Below are 27931 nucleotides of genomic sequence, written 5' to 3' on the forward strand. Positions count from 1 at the left end.
TTTTGTAGAATATACTTATTCCATTTATTTTGCAGGTACAATTTAAGAGAATTTTATTCTTGACTAGAATGATCCTCTTTAGGAACAAAAAGTCCTCTGTAAACATAGCATCACAATTTAAAAAATCAGATTACATTTGGCATGTAAAATACTATGATTTGCGGGGATCTGTGCATTTCATTTCATGGCATTGTTACATAACCATTTCGTCTAGACACAACCTAAGATTTGCCCTTTATTTAACAGAAATGAAAGAGGTAATCTGTACACACACACAAAATCACACAATAAATACAGAACCTGCCATGTTAATCTTCTACAATATACTGTACATTCAAGTGAAGGAAAAAAGTTTTAATTGCCCTTGTTCACTTAAGTGAACAGTTTACCGTAAATTAGTGTTAAAAGTGCTACTTTTGCCTGAAGTAAAAAATACAAAAGGCTACAGTATTTCATTACCAGAAGAGCCCTATACATTCCAAGTCAAAGAACCAAGACGACTGTCACAAGACTATACACATAGCCAAACATTTTAATGACCTTTCAAAAAGGTACAGACTAGAAAGACTGGGGCAGGGAACCCTAAAAAAGCCACTAATACAGAGCACAACTGCGATCACCGAGCAATTCCACTCATTACACCCTGTTTCATCAAATGAAGTCAGAAAGCTGATGGGCACATTTGCTTAATAAAGAGAGCTAAGCTAAAAATCTAAGGCAAGTTATCAAGATGCTCTGTGCATGAGTTTGATGGTAACCACGTGTGTAAACTGTAAGTGTCATCCTGGGAAACAGGGCCAGGGTCGCTATGCTGTATCTTTCGCAGCTGCTCCCTTTTAACCTGGCATGATTTTCTGTCTGCAGGTGTTTTATCCAGAAGAGTACTTGAACTAGGAGGAAACCAAACAGAAAAGAATGAGTGTGTCTGTGCTTATATATACCGTATTTACATATACAAACACAAGTATGCAACATGTATCCAAAACCTATCCCAATTTGGGACCCATCAAGCCAAACATAGCTCACCAGCCATGTATTGTTACCTGCTAATGACAACCACTTACTTCTGTAGTACCAAGCAGATTATGGATTCTCTTGCAGGATTATAGATTCTCTAGCAGGCTGCCATACTTACCTGTAATCTGAATGTGACTTGGCAGGTCACAGTAGTTTTATCCAGTGTGTGGGGAGGGGGGAACAAAGTGATAAGTTGCCCTGAGAACCTACAAGACTCAGGATCCCAAAATATTGGTTTATATGGTGTATGGTTAACAGACAAACACATCTGGGCCTACCCAGCCATTGGTCTTCAGGAAATGGGTTTACAGAGTCAAACAGGAAACCTGTTTGCCTATCTAGTGAACTGGCATTCATGGTTAATGAATGCACTATCATTAAATGGTACATACAAGATTGTATAATATATTAAGTCACTCTTTGATGTATGTAAATATGCTATGTTTTCTGTTGATACAATTGGGGTGGGGAAGAATTTGCCTTGGGTCATCCCTCTGCAGCCCTAGATGTACCATCAGAAGCAGGAGTCCAGGAGAAACAGCAGGTGCATTTTATACTTCAGTGTTTAGTATTTTGGGGAAAGGGAAGAGTGATGGAAAAATGCAGATACCTGTTTGCAAGGTCATGCTGAGTAGTTTGACAGATGTCAGAGAATGTGGACAAGTTAGACAAGTTGCTAGGTTTCTTCTGGTGAGACCTGAAGTTTGTCAATGCATTGTCAGAGTCAGAACCTGTAAAATAATTGTTGCTCATTAGGTAACATTAACACCTGATAAGGAAGGACATGTGGGACAACACACTGAAACTCTGAATGTGGAATGAGGGAAGAGAAACAGCAACACAGAACCATAAAGCAAGCAGTAAACTTAGGACATGCACAATGAGCCTCAATGCTATCACAAGCTTGGGGAATGGAGGACACTTTAATCATACCCTTCTTTCCATATGGCTTTGTTTTCTCCTCCTCTTTACCAGAGATTGCTTGGAGGCAATCCTTACATGCCAAGTAACTTTTGGCGAGCCTACATAAAATATATACATCCACAAAAATCTACCTATACCCATATTCACATCACTATGTTACATTTGCAAGGCTACAAATCCTTTGTGACTTCCCCACATCTACACTGGGTCCACCATCCATCATGCAGTGCAGAAGACTAAGTTAGTGCTAGAAGGGAATACACAATGCAAACCTCCATTGCCTCCAGAGGAAGAAGTGTACCAGCATGGCAGTTAATGACTGCACTGCCACCATACACCAAGGGTCTACACAACAAGACCCACTGACAACCTGAAAAAAGTCTAGCTTCCCCATCGCCAAGCATCTTGTACTCCTCATCTCCAAACATCTCCTGGATATAATTTGCTGGTTGCAGGGAGAAATGTACATCAAAACATGCACTAGATGTTGTTGGGGTAGAACTGATATGGGGAGATGGACCCATAACTGCATTTAACGGCAGTTTAATATCCAATTCCATTTTCAGGTTTTCAGTGGAGGTTTTCCTGAAGACTGAGTTGGGTGTTTTGTTCTCGTCTCAGTATCCTGAAATAAAAAGCTGCAACCCAATTTACCGGTGACAGCTTATTTTACTGCAATTGTAGTTCACATTTCTCAAAAAGATACAAAGTGGATCAATTAAAATATTTAAAGCCAACATGCACAGTAAGACACAGTACAAAAAACAGGATGTGCTAAAAAGTTCTGCTCTCCAAAGTCTGCAGAAGTATAGGAGCATAGAAGGCTTTCCTAACTTCTGGTAAACTGTCCACCAGGTCAGAGTCACAACTGAAAAGGCCTGAGGCACAGGCTGTTATATATTTGAATGCATCTAAGTGATGCAATGTCACCCCAGAGTCAGAAACGACTGGTGCTTGCACAGGGGACTATCTTTACCTTTTTAAAGTGAATTTGTAGTTATGTTTTCACTCAGTTGTTGAATCTGTTGTTCAGTTTCTTGCATTAGCTTTACTTGATGATGCTATGTCTTAGTAAAACTGTTAGGCCTTGTGTGAGAGTCTTCATGGAGGATTCTGCTACCATTTCAAATATCTTAAAACTGGAGACAAGGATGCGATTGAAAAGGGCTTTTTATGATACAGAACTGTAAGTAGCAGGGAAACAGTGAGAGACAGCTTGGCTATATTGGACAGATGAGGCCTCTGTTGTGGCTTGAGAAGACTAGCCTACTTATATTGAAAGATAGAAACAGAACTTGGAAGTTAATAAAATTCCACCAGAAAAAACATGTAGCTGCGCTGTTAAGCATTATGGGAGGAAAAACTTACAGCCATGTTTATAATTTGATTGCACCAGAGAAGCCTGAAAGGGGGTCTTCTAAATAAATAGTCAAAATTGTTCAGAAACATTTGTTACTCAAGCTCCTGGTTACAGCTGAAGAATTTAGATTTTCACAAATGACACTAACTTGAAAATTAATGTTTCCTCATTTGCAGCAGAATTTTAAAAAATCTTTCAGAACATTCTGATTTCAAGAAAGGAATACTTTCCAAGGTAGTCTGGAGTGAATGGACTACTCTCACAGTTCCAATTAAACAACGAGGCAGTACTAATCTATGGAGATTTTTACCATAAATCCTGCTAAAGATGGAAATTTATCCTTTGCCATGAATTGAGGACATATTTGCCAATCTGTCAGGGGACAAATGATTCAGCAAGGTTGATTTGTCACAGACTTATTTGCAGGTGGAAACAGAAGATGATTCCAAGGCATACTTCACCAGCACCACACTCAAAGTATAACAGACTAGTGTTTGGTATTGCATCCACTCCAGCTATCTAGCAAGGGGCTGTCACATGTGAGTAGACCTGGTGAGCGCAGGGCAGAAGTTGTAGATGGTATGCAGTATGACTGGGGAGGAGGGAGCCAGAGGCGACATGTCAGGAATGCAAAAGCCAAGTGGCCAACTGGGGAATTTAAAGGCTGGCTGTGACCAAGTGGAGGAGATGCTGGAGTTGCAGAAAGGGAGGCAGAAGAACTGGCAGGGAACACATGAAACAGAAACCTCATGGGGCATGCAAGGGCAATGAGCTCTCTGGGGCTGAGCAAAAAGAACAGGCTGGATGCCCAGGAGTTGATTAACCACATCAAGGAGAAGTCCACAGATAGCTGAAACAGAGGGAGAGAAGAATGAAAGGGAAAAACAGGACTGGTGATATAGAGAGAAGGCTAGGGGAAAAGAACTAATGAGAAAATTGGGAGAGACACACACATGAAGCGTGGCGGGGTGGTGGTGGTGGCCCATAGCAATTGAATGCGTGTGCTAAACTTGCTTTAATACAAAGCGGGAGTGCAAAGCAGCTGGTTATACGTGCGCTGTAGTGGCCAAGGAGGAACCTGGTCTTGGAAGTCTGGGAGACACCCTGGTCTGAGGCCACTGTCAAGGTCACAGGGCAATGGATCAAGTTTTAATAAGTATTCTGAGGAAACAGTGTTACCTGGATAATATTACAGTGACAGGTGAAAGTGATGAGGAGCATCTAAAAATACTACAAATGGTATTGAAACGCTTAGAAAAATATGGGCTACAAACAAACCAGGCAAAATGTGACTTCTTTAAGGACTCAGTAGCCTACTGTGGGCATATTCTAGGTACCCATGATTTAAATCAGTGGTCCCCAACCTTTGTGGTGCCGGGGACAGGCACCAGGGCCATGGCCCCAGAGCTGGCAGGGTGGGGGCACCAATTCAGTCCCCCCGTGGCACCGCACAGCCTCCCCTCCCCCCGTGCAGCCTCCCCGCCACCCCCCCCCCCCGCGACCGTGCAGCCTCCCTGCCCTGTTTCTCCTTGTGATGCCTCCTCCACCACGCTCCGTTTCTACTGTTTTAAGGCAGAAGGGGCGGTGAAGCGCTGCCTCCCCCGGCTCCTTAAGGGCTGACACCCCCACTGATCTCAGCAGGGAAAACCTCTGTAGCAGAGGCGCCACCCTTGTCTCCACCCCACTTCCTTCCCACGCCCAGGAAGGAAGTGGAGAGGAGGCAAGGGCAGTGCTGCTTCTTCAGCAGGTTGCCGCCCACTGCTATGGAGGTTTTTCCTGCTGAGATCAGCGTGCGGGGGGGCGGGGTGTTAGCCCTTAAGGAGTAAGGGAATGCAGCGCTTCAGCACCCCTTATTCTGCCTTAAAATGGTAGAAACAGAGGGTGGTGGAGGTGCCGCAAGGAGAGACAGGATAGTAAGGCTGCACAGTGCCGTGGGGGGGGGGGGGCAGCAGCCAGGCTTCGTGGCCTGGTTCCTGACAGGCCGTGGACTGGTATCAGTCCACAGCCTGGGGGTTATGGACCCCTGATTTAAATAACTGCCCAGTTATTACACCAAATTTGGTCAGTGTGTTACACCTCCTAAACTGTTTGTTGCAGAAAGGACAAAAGTGGAGATGGACACAGGTCTGTAAAGAAGCTTTCTTACAGGCTAAGAAGCTGGTTACATTGGATAAGGTGCTCACTCATTTTGATCCATCCTTGCCCCTAAAACTGGCATGTGATGTAATCACATGAAATTGGTGCCCTGCTATTATCCACCACCAGACAGATCCTTTATCTTACACAATAGCAGTATCACCCAGCACACTGTGGCGCCATCACATCAATCAGCTATGGGGCTCAGGAATAACTCCAGGCTACAAGCACAGCCAGCTTCAAGAGGGGGTTAGATAAAAATATGGAGCAGAGGTCCATCAGTGGCTATTAGCCACAGTGTGTATATATGTGTGTGTGTATACACACACACTGTGGCTAATAGCCACTGATGGACCTCTGCTCCATATATATAATTTTTTTGGCCACTGTGTGACACAGAGTGTTGGACTGGATGGGCCATTGGCCTGATCCAACATGGCTTCTCTTATATTCTTATGTTCAGGTTGATGATTGAACCATCATGCTCAGAGCAACCCATGACAGCATCTCCAGCAGCCCAGGCAGGGGATAGTTCTAACAAACCTGTACAAGAAAATACTCTTGTAGAGCAGCTGTGGGAACCATCCACAACAGGAGTGCCTCAGCAAGACAACTGCACAGATGTAGAACCACCATGTGGAACAGAGCAGTGGAGATTTTGATGCTACCCTGCATGGAAGTACAAGCCACCCGAAATTGGTTTCCTCAAAGGAAAATCTACAATTGATCATTGTTCCACCCTTGCCTTCTTGGCAGATAAATATCTGAAGCCTAAAAGAGGGAAATTGCATGCAGCCTTTATTGATTTAAAGGGCGCTTTCAACTCAGTCACCAGAGATCTGCTATGGGAAAAACTTAAAATCCTGGGGATGGAACCACACCTACTTTTCTTAATCAAGAAACTACATGATGCTACCTCAAGTGTTATTAAAGTATCCCCTGATGGTCAACTCTCTTCCAGTTTCCCAGTTACTAAAGGAGTAAAACAGGGCTGTGTTCTTGCCTCTTATCTCTTTAATCTGTTTCTGAATGGCTTGAACCAACATATGTCCGCTGTGAATGGCCACCCTCCCTTCTTAGAATAATTAGCAGTGCCCCTACAGCTATATGCTGACGACACTTGTTATTCTTTCACATACCAGAATTGGCCTCCAAAAATACCTGAAAGCCTTTCACCAATGCTGTAGATTGAATCGACTGGTAATTAATTATGAAAAATCAAAAATCTTGGTCTTTTCAAAGAGCTGGCACCTATTTAAATGGCGCATTGGTACAGAAGAAATCAAACAAGTGAAGGCTTACAAGTATCCGGGAATTACCTTTAGCTACTGTCAAAAGTCACTCCATCTTGTTCCTCTTGCTATATGTATCCAGCTATATAATACTGTGCTTGTGCTAGCTATGCTGCTTTGATGTAGTTGCTGTTTGTTGCTTATCTGAAGGGAGGATGGTATGTCTGGGAGCTGGCTAGTTGTTATGTAACCAAGGCCGCAAACAGGAGGAGATGTGACCTGGGAACTGATAACAATACCTGCGGTGATGACAGCTTAATAGAAACACCGTGCAAAACTCCCACTTTAGCTTGGTGCGCTTCGGCTTGAATTATTACGGTCAGGGCAAATGTTTATAAGTTGGGAGAACTGGCTTGTCAGTTCTGACAATGCGTGTGTATGCCCATGAAGTTGAAATAAAGATCTTGAACTCTACTTGTCTTTTCCTTGGCTCTGGGTCTGACAACTACAACCTTAGATGGCCAATGCATCATAACAAATCTGTAAGTTTAGTAAAATGTTCTCTGGCACAAATTAAAAAGTTCTATTTCTTAGGAGGTAACCAGTTCATTCCAGCAGCTCTGAAAATTTACAATGCCAAAATCCTTCCTCAGTTGCTATATGGAATACCTTTGTGAATTGGAGCCCGTTGGAACTCAGTCCTAAAATGGCTGACTGACTCCATCTTAGTAATAGTAATGTTGTTTCTGCAATGTCATGCTGAGTCATGCTGCATCATGATCCAGCTGTTACCTGTTACTGAGGTAAGGTGGGATGACCTCACCTGTAATTAGGCTTTGTGCTGACTCACAAAGCTGATGCAACCTTCTGGTAAGATTGCATGATTGGTATGTGTACTTAGGGAAGCTCAGTGAGCCTGCTCAGTCTGCCTGTAAGGATTGTGGGTACTAAGAGGCTCACTATCTGGGTGGCAGCGAACACTGCTGGTGTTGGATCCTATGCTACTGTGCTTGGATCGTGCTGTGTATACTTACTGCTGTATACTGTTATCTACTGAAGTGTGTACTGATTACTGTGTATGACCTTGGCCTGGCAACGACTCTGAATATTGGCTACTATTCTGGTAAATATATCTACCATTGAATACAGCTGTTTCTCTTGTCTACTAATTCCTGTGTTTTGCCTGTCCCTCTCCTTCAGCTCTTCTGCTGCGTGCAAAATTCTCTAACAGAGCCTTTAGTCCCTGCGTCGAGAATGTGCAATCATCATTTTTCCGTCAGATTTTAGGTGCTCCCAAATGTGTCCCCTACTCATCTATTTGTGCAGAGCCAGGTTTACATCTTCTAGAAACCTAGATTATGGCTTTTAAGTTCTGGTTAAAAATTCATTTCAGTTCAGGAAGTTTACTATACTATCTGATGAAAGACAGGCACAGCATTACTTGGCTCTCAACATTTACCCACAAACTACAAAAACTTGATATTGAGGTGGACACTCTTTTCTTATGTGATGAACTATATATTTTAAGATCAAACGAAGGCTTATGGATCTCAAATACCAAAAAGTGTTCCCCTCACATTCCCATTTGCTCTGCAGCCAATCTAGGTATACTCTAAAGACATCGGAAGATACCCATTTTTTATTTTAGATTCCCCATTCCAGCATCACTTTTACTCTGGCACGTTTAAATGCCTTCCCATCAACAGTTCTCTTTGGTAGGTTTAGACAGATACCTCTCCAAAACAGATTATGTCCATGTGAATTAGGAGTCCTTGATTCTATATCCCATATTATTTTAGAATGTCCTTTCCTGGCCTCACATAGACAATTTTTAGCTGAATATCTCCAACATAATGTATTTACTAAAAGGAAAACTCTAACCTACTTTTTAGAAGATATTAATCCCCACATTACTACATGTGTTGCGAACTTCTTAGTAGAAGCCTATAAAATTAAATCTAGGCATACTACTGCATTTTAATTGTTGGGTGTCTACTCTTGATTAGTATTATTGGCTGCCATTTTAATTGATCGCTTTATGTATTGTTCTTACTATACTTCAGGCCTTTGTACCTACTTTTGATTGTGAATCATTACTGCTTTTATGCCAATAAAGGTCTGAACTGAACTACTTGACTTATACCTTCCACTGGTCTTCACATAATTAATTGGGGGGGGGGGAATGGTTGCTGAATGTAAGTGAATCTATAGTTACGTTTATTATTATTAATTAAATTTATGAATCACCTCATCCCAGCTGATGCCAAGCTCTAGGCGATGTACAATAAACAAATATACATAAAATCAATAAAACCAATTAATTAAAAACAGTTGCAACCCAATGCAACTCAGTTGTTATGTTCAATCTGTTGTTCAGTTTCTTATTTTAGTTTTACTTGTGTGCAGTAAAACAGTTCTCAGGCCTTGTGTGAGAATCTTCATAGAAGATTTTGCTACCACTGCAATTAACTTACACAGACTGTGACAGATCTCAGTTGTCTCTACAGAAGAGATCTTCAAAAGGCTAACGTCAGGTAAACAGAGGTTAGACAGCAGAGAATGACAGCAGATGCAATCCTGCAGATATATAGGTCCAAGGCTATGAAGGCCTTTATCGGCAATAGCCAGCACATTGAGTTGAACCTGTACACTGACAATCAATAAAGTGATTGTAAAGTGAAGTTTGCACATTAGGATTTGGATCCAGGGATGCAAAGCAGAAACAGACTTAGCACAGTTCTGCTTGCACAAGACCTGGTGTTAACACCTACTGCTTTCCTATAGTGCTCAGAAACAGCACACAAGATCTCACTCAAGCAGAAATGGAGTGCGAATACAAGAAGCTTGACATAACACAAGTGGTTACCCACCACCTCTTTCTTGTACTTCTCCCTGCACAGAAAGCTCTACCGCAACTGGAAATTTTGCACTGGATTCAAACTGGAAATAGTATAAGCTAAACTGCACTTGATACAGATTTGAGCGATGGTGATTTATACCTTCTTTCTTCTCCCCCTCCCTCCATCTATATGCATGCTTACAGAGTGTGATTTTTTTCACAACATTAAAAAATCTTACTTCCTGAGAAGGCACTTCGATGTTTCACATATTCAAACTTATTAGGCTCAGAAGTCATATTTAAGAACTGTTGCTTCAGCCAAGTTCCGCGATCTTCCTCAAAAGCCTTCCTCTACAAGGGGAAAATTGAAGATTTTTTTACCCTTTAAAGGTACACTCACAGTGGATCAACACCCATTGAGGCACAAAATCATTTTTAAAGCACTGACAGGCTCATGATGATGGAAAACTATCAGAGAACTAGACAGAATTCTAGCAGACCTCAAGAACAGTGAAGTTAGTTAAAATGGTACCCAGTTGGTTCTGCCATCAAGTACGGTTGAAAATGAAAAGCTTTTTCATGCTTTACATGCTTTTAACACAAATGGAAGACCTATCAGACTAGTGCTGAGGGCTGCTTCCTGGCACATCTCCTTTCAACCATTACAAAGCACACACACTACAAACCAAGCCTGCTCCATAAATCGGTCTTAGTTTTTGGCAAATTTGGTTAAACTCCTGCCAACTACCAAAGGGGATGATCACCAGCATTACAAGCAAACATAATGAAGTATTAAAATACCTCAAGTCCTAGTCTAATAGCAGCTTCTGTAAAACTTTTGCGCTCTTTCTCAAAATTCTTCTTCTGTTCTTTGAAAAGTTTCCATTCCTCCTTCAATCGCTCTTTTTCCTCCAGCAGATAACAGTCCTTTAGCAACAGACTGGTATCATCATCAGATGGAGAAGTTAGCTGTTGCTAGAAAACGGCATGACATACAGAAGCATCAGAAGTGATTATTTAATATATTACTGTTCTGCTCTCACAATGAAAGTACTTTAGATATTATTAGTCCCGTCTGAAACATCAGCTAAAAGACTGCAAGATACACAAAACCAACTTCCGTGTGTGGGGGGGAATCTAACTAGGTACAAAATAGAACAAAGTTTGAGTCCAGGTTAAGACCAACGAAGTTTAATTCTGGGTATAAGCTTTTATGTGCATGCACACTTCTTCAGATAGTGAACACAAAAGCTTATACCCAGAATTAAGCTTCACTGGTCTCAAAGGTGCCACTGGACTCAAATTTTATTCTATTGCTTCAGACTGACACAGCTACCCACCTGAATCTGGATACAAAATAGTACACTAGGCCAAGATGGTAGGAGCCAAAAACTGAATTACCAAATAAGGAAAGACTCCATTTATCATCAGTATTCTATATGTGAAAGTATCTCAATATACATATATTAGATTAGAACTTTTTTTGATCTTTGCATTCCTATCTATTCGTCCAGTTTTAGTTTGATCTTTCCTCCAAGGAACTTAAAACAATGCAGACTTCTCCCTTCCTTTATGTTCTCACAATTACTCTGTGAGGTAGGATTAGGTTATGAGAGGGTGACAGGCTAAAGGTTCATGGCTAAGTGGAGGTTTGAACCCACGCATCTCAAACCCCAATCCCACACTGTAACCACCCTCAATCATAAGTACTTGTCTGGAAAAATATACTTACTTGTAAGAGTTGCTGTTGAGTTTTGATCATTTCCTTACACTGCTGAATTTCCAACTGTAGCCGTTCTACTTCCATTTCATGCTCTTCTCTTGAGATTATATTGTTGCTGTTTGGTGTTCCAGAGTTCACATGTAATGCTATAAGTATGAACAGTGACTTTCATTTATTAATTTCATTATGTAGTACATTATAAAAACACTAAGCAGATTTTTCAGTATTACATTGTTTTAGTACAAAAATAATACCTTAAGAAAGTTAGTCCCAAACAGTGGGAAAGGTAAAATATACATGAAGGCATTCCTTATAATTAGCAGTCAGACAATTAAACTGTCTTACAGTGAAATCCTAAGCACAGCTCCTCCACAGTCTAAACCCACTGAAATGAGTGAGCTTAGACTGGAGTAACTCTGCATACTGTCCAGGACAGTGATGGCCCATTTAAACCTCATCAAATAAACCACCAGTGTACTTCAAAAGTAATTATGCCAAAATCCACTGAAAATGTTAGCAGAGCTCCTACTGACTAGGTGGGCAATCCAAAGGCAGACTAGCCCTTGAATTTAGTAGGAAAGTTTCGTTGGGGGGGGGGGTGTCATTGACACAACCATGTGCAAGCTGATCCAAACAGCCCCTAAGGTGCTCAGAATGGCACTGGACCCTCAGCTTGGACCCAGATTGTGGAAAATGACAGCGGTTGCCCAACAAGAGGGGTCATCTAACTCAACAACCTAATCTGCCAAGGCAATCATATTCTGTAAATGCACAGAGAAATCTCATTCTGTTGATGTACAAAGGAATATTAAACATCACTAGGAGACCAGAAGTAGAAACACCAATATGCAAACTCATCAAGGGATAACATCACAAATGTACTTTGAGTAAATAACCAAGTCACTGCTCTCAGTTTCCAGCCATAAATCTGTTCCTTAACATTCCTATTGTCAGGAGACAGAGAGTCAACAGGAGTGCTGTGCTAGGATCTGGGAAATCCAGCTTCAATTCACATTACTCTTAGTCTAGCCCTGACTTGGATAGCCCCAGGACAGCCAGATCTTGTCAGATCTGAGAAGCTAAGCAGGGTCAACATGGAGGCAGGCAATGGCAAAGCACCTCCAAACATCTCATCTTGAAAACCCTACAGGGCAGATTGGTTAGACCTAAGTTATGGCAAATTAGAGTGTCGGAGGTTAAGGAGCAAGAAGAAATTTGCATAGCATCCAAACTGGCATCTGTAGAGAATTCACAGGTTCTCTTGATTTTAGTATGTTTTGTTTGAGCCTGACTGGATCAGGGGCTGGATCCTATAAGAATTCCTCTGCTCAGAGGATGGAGGCTCTGGAAATGACAGAAGAGGCTTGGCAAGGGTTGAGGTCTTATGGGGTTTCTTCAGGGAGAACTCATTTTGTCATTTTGATCTCTGGACATACTGTCCCCATTTTGGGGGAGAATTACACTCTTGAAACTATACTGGCAACTGGGGCATCCATCAGCGGTGCCTTCAAGGCTTCCATAGTGGGACAGGAGAGGCTGTATATTTTTTTCGCAACCGAGGTGAAGCATTTCTCTCCCTTCATTTGGAGGCCCACTCACATTTCTGAAAGCCATGTCCAAGGAATATGAAAAAGGAACAACTGCAAGGGTTGGGGCTGGATGGGGAAAGAACTTAGTGTTGGTGGAGTTTAAGTATGCAGAGGAATGGAGCACCAAATTGTTAAAGAAGAGTAACTCAGTTTATTAAAGCAGAAATAAACTCTAATAGAACAGAGGAGAGGAAGAGAGACTTAACTGACTAACTGCTGTAAGAGACAGGAAGAAAGAGAGAGGGTTCAGCTGGAAAGGGAAGTCTTCCTCTTTGAATTAGGAGACGGGAAGGAAATTTGAAATTGTGGGATGTCCCTAATCTAGCTATGCTAACCAGCAGCCCTTTAACTGTCCCAATAGGCTGTTCTTCTCATCATCTTCAAGCAGGTGCACTACAGACCTTGTATATTCAAAAACTTAGCATGTCCCATTAGCAGTGTCTTGCAAAGCCACAGCGAAACATGTCCTGTGGATCTTAGACCAGATGTGACCTTCCCCAGATGATACAGAAAACCTTCCTGTTGGGACAGCCTTGTCAGAAGAGACTGTTTCTTTTCCTGACCATTCCCCTTCTCTCTTATTCAAAGCCACAGAGTCTGAAGTAGAACTGGAGTGCAGTGGCTTCCAAATGGCCAGAGGTCAGAGTGTTTAGGCCTGGAGACCACGGGTGAGATGAACATGAGCCTTATGGCCTGTTGGGCCTACAAGAAAAGCTGGGGAGAAACAGCCAGGTTCCTTCAAGGAATGGTGCTAGCACATGTTGGTCCCCTTTTCTCTATTTCCTTATTGGTGGGGAGGGAAGGATGGAGAGTAGAGAAAGGGGGAAGAGGAAACCTCATCCCTCCTTCTATGGCATCTCATATTTCACGTCTCCCCCCCCCCCCCTTGGATCCTGTTTAATGTCCTTTAGTAATTATTAAACTCTTTTGGTAACATAGGCACAGAATTTCAGGTGGAGTGAAGACCTGTCAATAATGATGGGTGGGGAAGGGAAAAAAGAGCAACCCTCTGAAGGAAAATGAAGCTCCTCAGTATCCACATGGGGCTCCCTTCCCATGGAGAAGGCTCTTGTACCTGTTGAGGCTTCCTGGCCTTGTGCAGCTACGGGAGCAAGAGATGCTGGCTGAGATGATTAGTGTATGTCTCCATTAATTGGTCCATCACCCCCAATGCTTTGGAGCAGAAGAGGTCCACTCCCTGTCTTTGCTGTTGCTTCAGCAGGGAGAAGAGAGTAGCCACTGAAGTGGAGGAACTTGCAGCCATCATGGATGCTGGGGCCTTGGGTGGCTTGACTCCAGTTAGTATCCTGGGGTGATCTGTCCAAGATTTCTTGTTGATGCTGCTAGCATGTGAGAAGCAGAGGAAGTCAATGCTAAATTCTTCAGCTATTTTATATTTTCCCGATCCCACCCCCCACAATTGTCACGGGCTGGGGCCAGGCCAGGCGAAGTCCAGGGGCAGTCCAAGGTCTGTAGCTGGGTAGCAAGGAGGGTCCAAAGCGCCAAAACCGAATCACAGTCCAGGTATCGTAGGTCAGAGGTTCAGAAGCCGAAGTCAGGGGGTCCAGAAGTCAATGCCAGAGTCAGGGGGTCCAGAAGCCGAAGTCAGAAGCCGAAGTGGATGCTAGAACGTCAGGTAAGTGACTAGTTGCTTCCACAAAGCCTTCCCTCAAGGCCCACAGCTATATAGCCCTCTGCTGTCTGTTGCCCATTTGGGCTAACTGCTGACTCAGAGGGCAGCCAGGATCCTGCTGAGACTCAAGCACCCTCACTCCTAGAAGGGCCAGAATCCTTTCAAAACTCAGGGCTCAGGGAGCGTCTTGCTCGTGAGCGTGCCGCCCTCCTCCGATCCCTGAGGTCCTGACGAAGGCGGTCACGCACACGAGCCACCCGAGAGGGCGAGGCAGGGGGGCTTGGATCTTCTCCAGCAGGAGGCAGGGGCACTGGTGCAGGTGGCAGGGGCACAGTTTCTTCTGCAGGCTCCACCTCCTCTGCAGGGACCCCAGCACCCATGACAACAATGAGGTGAGAAAGCTGTGGAAGCTCATCCATCCACAGACCTGGTAAGGGACAGATTGGGGCAGTCAACTGCCTCCTCTGGATAGTCAAAACCCTTGCAAGAAATGTAGATATGCCCTGCCCAAGGAGGAGGTGCAACAAGGATACCTTCCTCTACCGATGGAGAACTAGAAATTTGCTAAAGTCAAAAAAAGCCTACAAGGAAGGGGGGGTCAGTTTAATATAGTTCTAAATTATTCAGAAGATTCCCCCCCATTCTAACCTCTCAAATCAATAAAAAAATTAATGTTAAGTAGTTTGTTGGGGGGGGGGAGGCTTTGGGCTAGATCCATCCCACAAGTATATACAAGCAAAGGTTGGGGCTAGAAAGGAAGGATAGCTGGGAATCTGCTCCTCTTCTCATTCTTAGGTCCACTCCATATTTCCACTGCCAAAAACTGTCTTGCAGTGACTGCTACATCATTAGCTTTTGTAAGTATGCTAATATCTTCCAGTATTCATTATTAATTTTCCACAGCCAGTAACAATTACAGAAAACAATTAAAACAAGGCTTTTTCAATCACAATTTTGATCTCGGCTCTACCTTGATTGTCCAGCTTTTCCACATGGTTTTTCAGCATTCTCCACTGCTTTCGAATGCTATTAGCCAGTTGTTCACGTACTGTGTCACAAGACAGTTCCCACATGTTCTCTTTATTTACTTCTCCAGAGTCATCCTCCACATCCGACAGGACCTGTAAGAACAAACCTTATAACTTAAGTGACTCAAGCACATAGTGGCCTCAAAACCCTGTGGTTTGGAGCTCAATTCCCATTAATAAAAATGCTTGCAAAAGTGGATCTTTCCACAGAGTCCTCCTGTGCCTTCCCTCTCGCACACAAAAAGGGTGTTGATTCTGAACAATACACCATGCAGCCCAGAGTGCTGAAATAAACAGAGGAAATTGGATTAAATCTTCCCTTGTATGAAATCAACCCCATGAACGTCAGCAGTGGATTTCAGGGGGGCAGGGGAGGCTACTGATGGAAGGGGAGAGCAGGAATATACACATTCACAAGCCATTCCATTCATTTCTGTATGTAAAATTGTGGATGTGATTGTTTACCACTGACTTAATCTAGGACCAACCAGTTCAAAGATATCATGAGAGTCTGGCCATTTGGCTCTCTTTTGTAGAAGCAGAACTTCAACATTTTCTGGAAAAGTCTACTCCTTTTACTGACCTTTACCTGCTATCACCGTCCAGTTTAAAAAAAATGCAAATATAATGCAACATCTGAACTTACTAGATGTGACATGGCCATAAGTGATGAAAGTTAACTACAGAAGTTGTACTAATTTGTGCTTTAAAAAAAGACCTAATATCAAATATATTTGAGACTATCATGCATCTGAAAAAGCATCCAGAAAGCTTTATTAAGATAACTATTTGATTTTATAAACATTTAATATAGAACAAAATTTACTTTGTGTCCCCTTCCAACTTCCTCATTTTTTTTGTACTTTAACCTGCTTTTCTGGCCACCCAGGCCATTCACATAGACAAGAGTCTTCCTCATGCCAGAATTAAACAGAGTAGCAAGTCACTGCTACTCTGCCACTGCCTCGCCAATCCCCTCGCACCTCGGGCTGACGAGCCCCCTCCCCAGCACCCAATTGCAGTCTCCCCCCTACTAGAAATACTTCCGCTCAGGCCTCGCACAACTCAGATGTTAGGGAGAGGAGCGCATGGCAGGAAGCTCTGCCAGCGAGCTCCCGAACATACAGGCTTAGAGTGAGGGACAGGCAGGCACGCTGGTGACGGGTCTTGCACCGCACGGTTGCTTTGACAGTATCTTTGACTTGTGAGGGGGAGAGAGAGGTCTCTCCTCTGGGGCTAACTGTTCGTTTCCAGGTCTCCACAGGTTTCGGGCTCCCGGAGGCTCTGCATGCGAGGACTGTCGTCCATGGCTGGGAAAGTTCCACTGCCCCCTCCCCTCACTCTTAACCGCTCGGTGTGCGAGCGTCTCTGGCACTTGAACCAGGCAGTGGGTTCCGGCAGGGGGTATTTGCTGACCCCGCTCCCCTGTGCTGCCACTTGCTTCCCTTGGTCTGCCCTCTGCTGCGTTCCCAATCCCTGGCAGGGCACAGGTTGTGTGTGGCAACTGCCCTGCTGCGGGGAGGTGGGTCAGAGACTGTCCCTTTAAGAGAGCGCCTGGCTGAAACGCAGCCAGCTCTTCCAGCCACCGCCCCTGCAGGTGCTCTTGATCTCTATCTCCATTTTGCAGGTGGGACTCCAACACAGAGGCTTTCGCGTGTGTTGCTCCCCCCCCCACTCCCTCAGCTGTTTTTGCCCGCTGCTGTGAATGGAACCCCATCCACAGCGAAGACTGGCCAGTGCGTGCCAGGGAGGCTGTTGCACTCTGTTCTGGAAAAATAAAGTCTGAGCTGTGCCCTCTGTTGTCTCTCCTGCTTGGCATCTGCTGCACGTTCCCTGGGCAACCCGCCCCTCCGTCAGTGGCTTCTACGAGGGAATGCCTGGGAGGGTGGGCAGACTTGATTTTGGGGGGGGGGGGAATGGTCTATGAGCCACCACACTGCCCCCCTCCCATGGCTGGACAGGGAAGGGGAGTGCCGCCCCTCAGCCTGCCTGGGCTGACAGCCTACCCAACCCCACAGGGCTGTTGTGCGCAGGGCACTAAGGGGAGGCTGATGAAGTGGACTCAAGAGTTCTGCGGCTGATGCACTCACACTCTGAGTTCTGTGGCTCCCAGGGGAGGTGTTCCGTGCACATGGCAGGGTGCATCAGGGCAACACAGGGGGTCTCTGGGTGGGGGGGGTGTCTGCTGCTGGGCTGATCACTCCCAGACACACATTCCAGCCGCTGTCAATGACAGTGAACTCCTGCACTTGGTACTTCCTGCTTATCTGCCTGCCATTGGCAGAGTCTCTGACAGCGGGAGGGTGTGAGGGGATTGACGGCTTCTCCATGGTCCCGTGCGGGCCTGTCTTGCCCCCACCCCCACCTTGCCATCAAGCCAGGCTTCTCATGCGCGCATGCCCAGCCTCACTCCTGTTCTCTCCCCATGTTGGTGGGACGTCTCTCCTTTGCCTTTGATGGTCTGCCCATCATTGGCTCCATTCTGTTTGGGGGCGGGTTGGGGATGGCTATCAGCCTCTCTGGGGCTGCCTCTCCCCATCCCTGACTGTCATGAGCTGCGGCGCATGCGCCAGGACTGGCCAATGGGGGGGGTGGGCTGGCCCCTCTGGCTGCCTCCGTCTCCCTTGCGTGCCTACGCCACCAGCATTGCCATGGCAACCGTCTCCCTCACGGCAAGCTACGTCTCCCCCCTCCCCACGCTTCAGTGTGCCAAACTTTTCAGGAAGTCTACTAGTGGCATGGCAGCTACACCATGGCCAGCCACTACTTATCTCTGGATTGGGCTGCCTGTGTTTAAAGCACTGCACATACATGATCTCGATGTAATTCTTACAATGGCCCTGTAAGGTACGCTAATCTTATTAACCCTCCATATTATAAATGGGGAACTAAGAATGAGAGAGAGAAGCTTGCCTAAGACCATCTAGTGAATTTGTAGGAGCGATGAGCTTTGAGCCAGGGGCATCCTGAACCAAAGCTCAGTAACTTACCCACAAAAACAAACCCATTAACTTTATCTACCCTAATTTTCAGAACTACCCAAGAGGCAGTTTGTGGAAGCTGAAATTCTCTCCTTTTGAAAGCTGAGTTCCAGAAATCACATGTGACCTCAGGAACATGCAACATCATGGTTCAATGTTGTTAAAATATATAGAAAACACACACATTTATAGTTCCACTGCCATCTTCAGCCTTCTCTCTAGGTTTCTGTTTCTGCGGAGGAAGGAGAGAGATTATCTCTTTCTTCATTTGCTGAAGCAGCTTTTTAAGCTCTGCATTTTCAACCAGAAGCTGTTTCTGCCGCTGTTCATATTCATTAAGGAGAACTTTGTACATTTCCTCTTCATTCCTAAAACAGAAAAGTTAAAATAACTGTATCTGAAGTAATTCCAGAGAGGCCAGTGTTCCCCCTAAGCTGAGTTAGTGTGAGCTAGCTCACCATTTTTTAGCCTCTGGCTCGCACATTTTTATCTTAGCTCAGAAAAAATGGCCCCATAGCAAACTAATTTATACAGTAGCTCACATCTTTAATACCAGTAGAATTTTTGCTCACAAGACTCCACAGATCGGAGGGAGCATTGGCAGCCACATAAGCCTGGCTGTGTCAACAAATAAACAAAAGTCTTGTGGCAATTTAAAGGCTAAGTGAAGTTTTTATTCATAATGGTGCTAAGACCATGAAAGTTTATGCCAGAACAAAAACTGGTTAGTCTTTAAGGTGACACAAAACTCCTATGTGTTTCAGTCTGACATGCCATCATATCAGGCAATTTCTTCTAGAAAGGCAGAATAAACTTATTATAATACATGATCATCAGTGAGATGATCAGAGAGAGAAATTTACCTAGCTTCTGTTTTTCCAGTTCTCCATCCACCTCGCTTGCCATCAACTCTCCCGACATAGTTCAGAACATCCATAGCTACGACAAAGGGAGAAATTCACTCACTGAATAATTGTTTTAGTTGCACAATGTTTGTGAAACTGTGGGACAGACAAACAGAACATCAGAAACCACTGTTTTGGTCCCAAACTGAATGCACTTCAAACAACCCCTTCTGTATAATAACATGGTCTGAATTGCTTCAGATTTTATCTGTAACACTTTATCTAATTATTCTTTTAAATGCTTTTGAGACACCAGCGACAATGCTCGTCTCCATGGCAGCAAAGTGAGCTAAGGGGGAATCCTCATTCATTCTTCCTGAGAGCCAGTTTGGTATAGTGGTTAAGTGTGCAGACTTTAATTTGGAAGAACCGGGTTCAATTCCCCACTCCTCCATCTGCACGTATGACCTTGAGTCAGTTGTTCCTCTCAAGAACAATTCTCTCAGAACTCTTTCAGCCCCACCTATCTCACAGGGTGTCTGTTGTGGGGAGGGGAAGGGAAAAGAGATTGTAAACTACCTCTGAGACTCTGAGTGAAAGTGGGGGTATAAATCCAATCTCTTATTCTTCCTAGTTAGCTGACTTGTAGACAGTTAACACTGCTAGAAGGGAAGGGAAATGGGGCCTTGCACTTGCATAAGCACTAGGAAGTGGCTACCTTTATGCCCAACGTGGGAAGATGAAGTAAAAAGCCTCAGAGCATGAGAAAAATTGATGACCCAGTTCATTTTCAGGTGTGTGGATATAAACTTTGTTAAGCCTCCAACAGACTCTCCATACCCAAATTTCCTTTTCTAAGAACATACTAAGAAAAATCAAGACAACTTGCATCTATCCTGAGGAGAATCCCTGATTGAGGCTCTGCCTTTAGGTTGAATTCTCAGTGTGTGTGTTGGATGCATGGGGTTCAATACTACATTAAAAAGGTACTGATTTCCTTCCTATGTTCAAACAGTTTGGATATAGATATCCCAAGAAACAGGATTCCCTGAAGCTTCAAAATGTATTGCCACAATCAGTTATGAGCTAGGTCTGATTCACATAAGGGAATGAGATGGCAGATACACATAAGGGAATGAAACTGTGATTATTCAGGTTGCAGGAGATGAGTTCAGCTTTAAAATGTTTCCTCACACAAAAAAATCCCCATGTAGACAGGAAAAAAAGAGCAGAGAGAACTTCTTGTTTGGTTTGCTGGGCTGGTTTTCTATTTGCATAGAAACATATTTGAAATCATGACCCCTACCTCTACAGTGTGAAGTGGCAAGATCCATATCTAAGTCAGGACTCTGCCATGTTGTTCCTCTGTATACATTAATGGCCTCATATTACCATACACTATAACTTTTATTATTCTTTGCATGTTTATACAGGCATAAAAGTACCTGAAGAGATAAATGTGAGACCCACTAAAGCTGGAACAGGAAGTAAAAGGTAAATACCCCCTTCACACACAAATTTCTGATTCAACAATCTGTAACACACATACCAATCTTTGTATCCTTTTTGTTCATAAGCAGCTGGTGAAAACGTTCTTTCAGTCTGTTGTATTCTCTCTCCTTTCTCTTCATATCATGATTGTACTGGGTAGCTCGACTTGCAACTACGTTCTGTAGCTTCTGCACCTACAAAAATACCATCAATTTTAAAAGCTTACTCAAGATTTTAAATTAAAGCTCCCTGTCTCTCTCATAAGAAACCTGCTTAGGATCAGCAACTATGCTCAGAATCAATAACTATGCAATAACCAAGGAATTCCAATGATTAACTAAGCAGATGCTGAGCACAACTAAAAGCTAAGATGACAGTAATTACAAGAAGAAGTATGATTAAAGGCTTTTTTTGTGAGCAGCTCACTCAGATAATCATTATTTGACCCAGATCTCTTGGTCTCTTGCCTGTTTATATGTTCATGGTGTGAATCAAAGGCTGAAAGAAGAGGGAAGTCCATTGGTATGTATGAAGCTTACCTTGTACAGAGTTAGACCCCTGTGCCATCTACATCACTATCATCTGCTCTTCCTGCCAAATACAAAAAAGTCCTCCCCACTGCCTGCTACCTGTGACCCTATATATGTCAGGGGCTGAACCTGGGACCTTTTGTATACAAAGACGGTGCTCTACCACTGAGACACAGCTCCTCTCGGCCACTACCACAAGATAAATATTACAGGCTCTAAATTTCTAGCAAGTCTTTGCAGGAAGTGTGTTAAGGTAAAAAGTACTTTAGTACATACATGGTGAAGCTGTGAACTGGTTTAAAGGTTTTGGAATATGGTACACAAATAAATAATCAATATGGTAGAATGTACTTTTGCTTGACTTTTCCAGGGAAGTATCAGAGGGAATTTTTAAAAGAACATCATAATTTGCAGCAATTACTGTAGTAAAATTATGCTGGCCAGATTTGGAAACAGCAACTAACCCCAGGGAGGAGGGGGAAGACATTGGTTATATAGGATTTGACATGTAATACTTATGGGTAAGGTCACAAACTACAAATGCATGTGGGTAAGAATCTAGTCTCCTTTTATACATTTCTGGAATTCACATAATCCATTGGATAAAAATCAAGAGTGCAGTACCGGAATGAATTTAACTGCTTGTTTGTTATTCTGTGAGGTTATCTTTTGCAGAAATAAGTTATGATCGTATGTTTTTGTACATTTGCTCTCTTTCTACTTTAGTTCTTTGAGTTTATGTCAATCAGTACTTGTTTGACTTAGTTTGCTTTTTTGTAAAAAAAAAAAAGCATAGTGATTTTTTTAAAATATTAGGGGCTCATGATTATGGAAGGGCATGAACCGGCTCACAAGCCAAAATTCGGCTCAAACTTGGGCTGGTTTGGAGCCCCTGAACTGCTGGCTGGGGAAGGTGCCTTCCCCAACATTTACCAAATTTTTGCCAGATTTGGTTGTTCAGGGCCATTTAAATCTAACAGCTGAGTGCCATGAGGTCCACAGCTGAGCTGTTAGGTTTAAATGGCTGTGAGCCATTTCAACCCCATAGCTGGTAGGCAGACCCACCCCACTGTTAGGTTGAAATGGTTGCCAGACATTTCATCAGTTGGTTTCACTCCCCATCCCAGCTCAGTTTGGGTGGGTGCCTTTCATCTCAGTTCAGCCCACCCCCCCAACACTAATCCTTTTTTTTTTTTAATTCCTGCCCATCTCTACTCTTGGTTCAGTGTAATCTGAATCCAGCATAAGCAACTGTATGCATAAACCTTGTTGATTCTAGTAATAAGGAGCATACTGGGTACAGTGACCTCAAAATGAGGCAAGATAATCAGTCAGCCAACTGGCAAGATTTGAATACTTGCAATTATTTTGCCAGTGCAGGTTCAACCAGAATTTTTTGAACACAAGGAAATGTTTAAAATAAAGTCCTGAGTTGCCAGATTTAACAATCTGTGTTAAATATCAGTCAACTTGCCGTACCACCACAACACAAACCCCCAGCATGGTGTAGTGATTAAAAGCAATGGACTCTAATCTGAAGAACCAGGTTTGATTCCATACTCCCACACATGAAGCCAGCTAGGTGACCTTGGGTCAGTCACCTCTCTTTCAGAGCTCTCTCAGCCCAAAAAATAAGTCTAGCTCCACCTAGTGGTTCATAACACTAAAACAGCTAAAACTTCAGGCTGCCAGACAATCTTAGGATCTCCTGGCTGAGCTACATGTAATGCCATACAATAATGATAATTATTATTACCACCCTCTAGTCATTTCTGGGTTTAAAACACATAGACCCTAACACATGATACCATGATAACACATGGAAGCTTGGTCTGTGATCCAGGGGGCCAGTCACACACAGTCAGTCTAACCCACCACACAGGGTTGTTGTGAGATAAAATGGATGACAAGAATGATGTAAGCTGCTTTAAATCTCCATTGGGGGGGAAAGGTGGGGTACAAATGAAATAAATACTGCTATTACTACTACTACTACTATATTAGCCACAATCATTCCAATACAAACCATGATATGAACAGTGGTCAAGGGCAGCTTAAGACAAGATATACATTGTGAAGAATCACAACTGCACATAAGCCCTCATGGCAAATTCATCTTACATATGACCATAAAAGAGTGCAGGCAGGACAAGTGTCAACAGCTCTTCCCTATGTGCACTTAGTGGACTTTTTATAAAATGAAAGATGAAAGAAGGCCTCCCAGCCCACCAAAGACAGTTTTCACATTGTGCAGGCTGACTAACCTCATCTTTTTCATTTTTGAGTAATTGGTGCAAGCTTCTGTTCTTGCATTGCAGTTGTCTATCTCTTTCTTGAAGCCCGACAGTTTCTCTTCTAGAGGTTTCCAACTGTTCCTAAAAAAACCAGGAAAAAAACACCTGCAACTTAATATTTACCAGAAAGTGTCCATGCACACTTTGACATTTTAGAGCATTAGCGTACTAGCTACACTCATGGATCAAACTGAGTAGAATAGAATTTCTACCATTTTTTCCTACTTCTTTGCAGTCATTTCACTTTAACTTGCCACCTACACTTGGGGTGAGGAGGGATTACCCCCAGATGAGTGCTGCCGTGTGCCAAACTGAGCTTTGCACATGCCAGTTTATTCAAGGACAGTACCACTTTCAATATCCATAGCACTGCCTTAGCACAAGACTATAGTAGCTGCACATATAACAGTCTGTTTAACTGATAATCTAAGACCAATTATTACTCTAAGGCTTGAAGAGGAAAGATGAAAGCCACACATGCAACCAACACAATGCACACTGCATGTCAAACAAAGACAGAGCTGTGCTATCTTAAAGAAAAAGCGGCATTTAAATCCACCATACCATAGCTCTGAATGAAGCGCAGGACTACGAAGCCTGCCTGCACAGAATTATCTTCTTCTTAGGGGTAAGAAGATAGTTACAGCACAGAGACTAACAACCCAACTTCAGAAGCTTTGGAAGAACTGCGTAATTACATGGGTTGGATGCCTCCATGGGATTAAATAAATGAAAAATGTATCACAAAAATGTATCATAAAACAAAAAGATTGTTTTATGTTTAAGCCACTACATTACTTTTGAATCAGATATACCATGTCAGAAGTTAAGGACTCTACAGAAAACTGATTCACTGCCAGCTTCAACAAAGAGTGAATGACTGCAACACTAATAAGTTCAGACACAAGGCAGTCTCTCTGGATCAAGTAAAGCAGATTTAAAGTTTTAACTTCTAGCCTGGCTTCAGCTTTTAGGTGATTAGAAATTAATTACAATGGCAATAGTGACCAATTCCTGCACTTCTGTGTACAGAGGCTACAGAGTACATGAAACATGAATTTGGGTATGGGAGAGACATCAGAATTTATAACTTTCCAACACTCAACTTTTCCTTCATATTAATTTGACTAGCAGACTTCCTGGTAAAGAAGAAAAACTAGAACATTTTCACAACTTAAAAGAGTTTGGTAAGCAGAGTAGCTGTTGAACACCAGCTCTTGGGAGACCTGGGTTCAAATCCTGCAATGTACCTTTACTTCACTGAATAACCCTGACCCAGTCACTATCTTCTCTCTCGGCTCAATATTCCTCACAGAGCTGTCGAGGATAAAACAGGGTAGGGAGAACCCTGAACCACTCTGAGCTCTTTGGTGGAAGATGCTAGATACCAAAAAGTTACCTTTAATTTAGCATAGCAGTTCTGAAGATGGTCCATATCGCTGCTCAGTTTGAGATGCTGAGTTTCAGCTTCTTCCCGAGCTCGAAGATGTTTTTGCTGGAGCTGGAGCAGTTCATTCATACAGTTTAAAATGGACACAACATGCAGCTCTTTACCTTTGGAGTCAGCATAAAGTGAAGGGAAGCCAAGTGTGGTCAGCTCCTACCACAGGAGAGAGAAACCAATTAAAACGAATCCCTCTTTTCCAAACTGAACTCAGACAGTGTTCAGTTAAGCATCAAATCCCACCAATGCTTCTGTCGCTTAAGGAGACAAATGGGGGTAGGGATATTCCAAGAGAGGTTCTTTGCTTTAAAAAAATGCAATTGATCACCCAGCTGATTTACCGTGTTAAGATAGGAGAGGCTCTGTTCAACATTCTCTTCTGTGCAGAAGGCACTGGAAAAACTGTGTGCACTTTTGGACAAAGGCTGTGTTGAGCTTAGAACATGGACACTTAAGCTTGAGGGGGACATCTTTTTGGCTGAGGTATACCAAGGAAAATTGTTACCTATTGGAGAGAAAACCCCAAACATTACAAAGCAGATCAGGCATGCTACTACTTATTAGTGTAATTACTGAACAATGAAGAACAAAAATTTGCAACTCCAGAACGTCATTTACAATTACTAATGTATGGAGAAGGAAACTCCAATATTGATAAGGTTATTTATCAGAACAATTTCAAAACACTCCTGTGCTACAGCTTTCTATGAATTGAATAACATTCTGTATATTTTACATTATTTTATGAGCCGAGGCTTTATTACTTTATCACATTTTATTTTACTTTTCAGCTGCCTTGGACTTCCTTATTACAACAAGACATCCTACCAAATAAATATTACTGATTTGGGTTTTTTAATCAAGTGTTTTTTAGCAGACTTTCCTTTTCTTCAGAACACTTCAGCGTACTATTCAGACTCTAAAAGTGCAATGTTACATGACTATTCAAAAGAAATTACATACGTAGAAGGATTTATCACAGTTCTGGAGAGCCAGAAATTACGATGCATTATAAAGCGACACTGTTCTGCATTTCCATTTTGAAAAATCAAATTATTTGCAGACCTATTAAGTGGTTTATAAACAGCTAAGTAGTTACTTCCCTGCATTAAACACACCCACATTTCAACTTCTGACCAGTAATTTACCTGGTAATTGTCCTGGCACTGCAATAGTGTTCCAATCTCCCATAGCAACAAACACATCCAGAGTACCTGATCAACTGCTTCAGCAGAGAAATGTTAGGACCACTGTGGGTTAAGCCTCCTACGTCAGCATGTCCTAAAATAGCAAGAATGTCTTACATTAATTAATTTAATTCAAACTGGAAGCTAAAGCAGCATTGCAGACATTGTATTTCATTAAATACTTTTTCTGGACTTTTAGATTTCCATGACTAGACAAATATTTGAAAATGCACTGCTGAACAGAAAGCTACTTTGATCTGCGATAGTTAAGCATATCTCAAATCCAAAACAAGGAACCAGCTCCTTGTAAAGAGAATTGATAACAAAGATAGCTTCTGACTTCTAACACAGTTTGCCTTTATATGTATCATTCCACACATGACAAGGAGGCTTCCATGACCATTATACAGGCCTTACAACTCAAAGGCTCATCAGAAATATGCCATTTAAGCTCACATCATCTCCTTGCATTTATCATGTTGTAGACTCAGATGGTCAGTATTCAGTGCCTCCTATAGCAGAAGACACCCTGACTTGGATTCCCCAGGCTAGCCCAATTTCAGATGTCAAGTAGGATCAGCCTTGATCAGTATTTGGATGGGAGACCACCAAGAAATACCAGTGTCATGACGTGGAGGCAGGCAATTGCAAACCATCTCTGAACATTTCATGTCTTGAAAAACCTATAAGATAGCTATAAATCAGCTGCAATCAATGACCAAAAAAGAAAAGAAAAAAGCAGAAGACAATGCAAAAGGAAAACAAAATACTAACAGCTTGGATACAAAGCAGCAGTTATAGTGGTAGGTTGATCTTTTGCCAATTAGCCCATTCCACTGTGAAATCCCTATTTGCTCTTACCCACACCCCTGAGCAGAATTTTAAAGGGTTGCAACAGGATGAGGGAGATGAGGAAGTCTTGCCCCATTACTTTCTTGCCACTGTGGTGCTTTGGGTCCATCTTACTGTTGGGGAGGGGGGGACGTATCAAACAAATGAATACCTTGGGGGACCAATTCAGTCAGCATTTCCAAGAGAGAAACCTGGCGTAGGTTGAGCTTTCAAATCATCTATAAATTTCTAGCACAGTGAAAACGGTGAGGGAACATGGCTGTATGGTGATCAATGGCATGCTGTTTTTTTCCAACAATTAATTCTCTCCCCAGGGAGTACAGGGCATTTAGCCACATCAGGGAGATGTTCTAACAAACAAACACACCATGTGGGGTTTGGTTCACTCATTGATTTCTTCCTCCAATTAGGAGAATGGTCAGATACACACTCACAACTTAGATGGTGTTGAATTCTCTTAAGAGGGTAATAATAAATAGGCTCCATATTGTCTTTTTAAAAAGAACCCAGACACATTTCAGGAGTAGTTATGTTAGTTTGTTGCAACAAGAACATTGTGTGTACACAGATTACAAGCTTAAACTGGTATGAAACCAATAAAGCTGTAATGGCTCCCTTCAAAGAATGTGGGGAATTGTAATTCAGTGAGGTGCTGACCATTCTCTTTATCAGAGATCCTAGTCACCTTACTGAACTCTAGTTCATTGGAGAAAAGGCCGTGACTATTTACAGTTTAATTTTGCTATGCAGGTATTCCAAAAGAGTTCTGTAATATCTAAAAAACCCAATCATATTCTTTGTGGAATTCATTAGCTTTTGTAGGCTT

The 27931-nt window shown here is 42.9% G+C and overlaps 1 protein-coding gene across 3 annotated transcripts in view; it reads right to left on the reverse strand.

The window, feature by feature from the left end:
- The window catches only part of SSX2IP (SSX family member 2 interacting protein), a 32248-nt gene continuing 4317 nt past the window's right edge, over positions 1-27931 (reverse strand). For all 3 annotated transcript variants that reach the window (XM_060232126.1, XM_060232125.1, XM_060232127.1), the window contains 13 exons: positions 26215-26347; positions 25408-25571; positions 25022-25222; positions 23593-23703; positions 20857-20992; positions 19326-19401; positions 18647-18830; positions 15424-15574; positions 11241-11377; positions 10310-10483; positions 9748-9859; positions 1628-1748; positions 1-890 (listed from right to left, as the gene is read on the reverse strand). In XM_060232126.1, the coding sequence (XP_060088109.1) occupies positions 713-890; positions 1628-1748; positions 9748-9859; positions 10310-10483; positions 11241-11377; positions 15424-15574; positions 18647-18830; positions 19326-19401; positions 20857-20992; positions 23593-23703; positions 25022-25222; positions 25408-25571; positions 26215-26257 (1788 nt within the window). In that variant the 5' untranslated portion in view covers positions 26258-26347 and the 3' untranslated portion in view covers positions 1-712. The remainder of the gene's footprint in view (positions 891-1627; positions 1749-9747; positions 9860-10309; positions 10484-11240; positions 11378-15423; positions 15575-18646; positions 18831-19325; positions 19402-20856; positions 20993-23592; positions 23704-25021; positions 25223-25407; positions 25572-26214; positions 26348-27931) is intronic.

Source organism: Heteronotia binoei, chromosome 2 (genome assembly GCF_032191835.1).
Source record: "Heteronotia binoei isolate CCM8104 ecotype False Entrance Well chromosome 2, APGP_CSIRO_Hbin_v1, whole genome shotgun sequence".
Taxonomy (NCBI): Eukaryota; Metazoa; Chordata; class Lepidosauria; order Squamata; family Gekkonidae; genus Heteronotia; species Heteronotia binoei.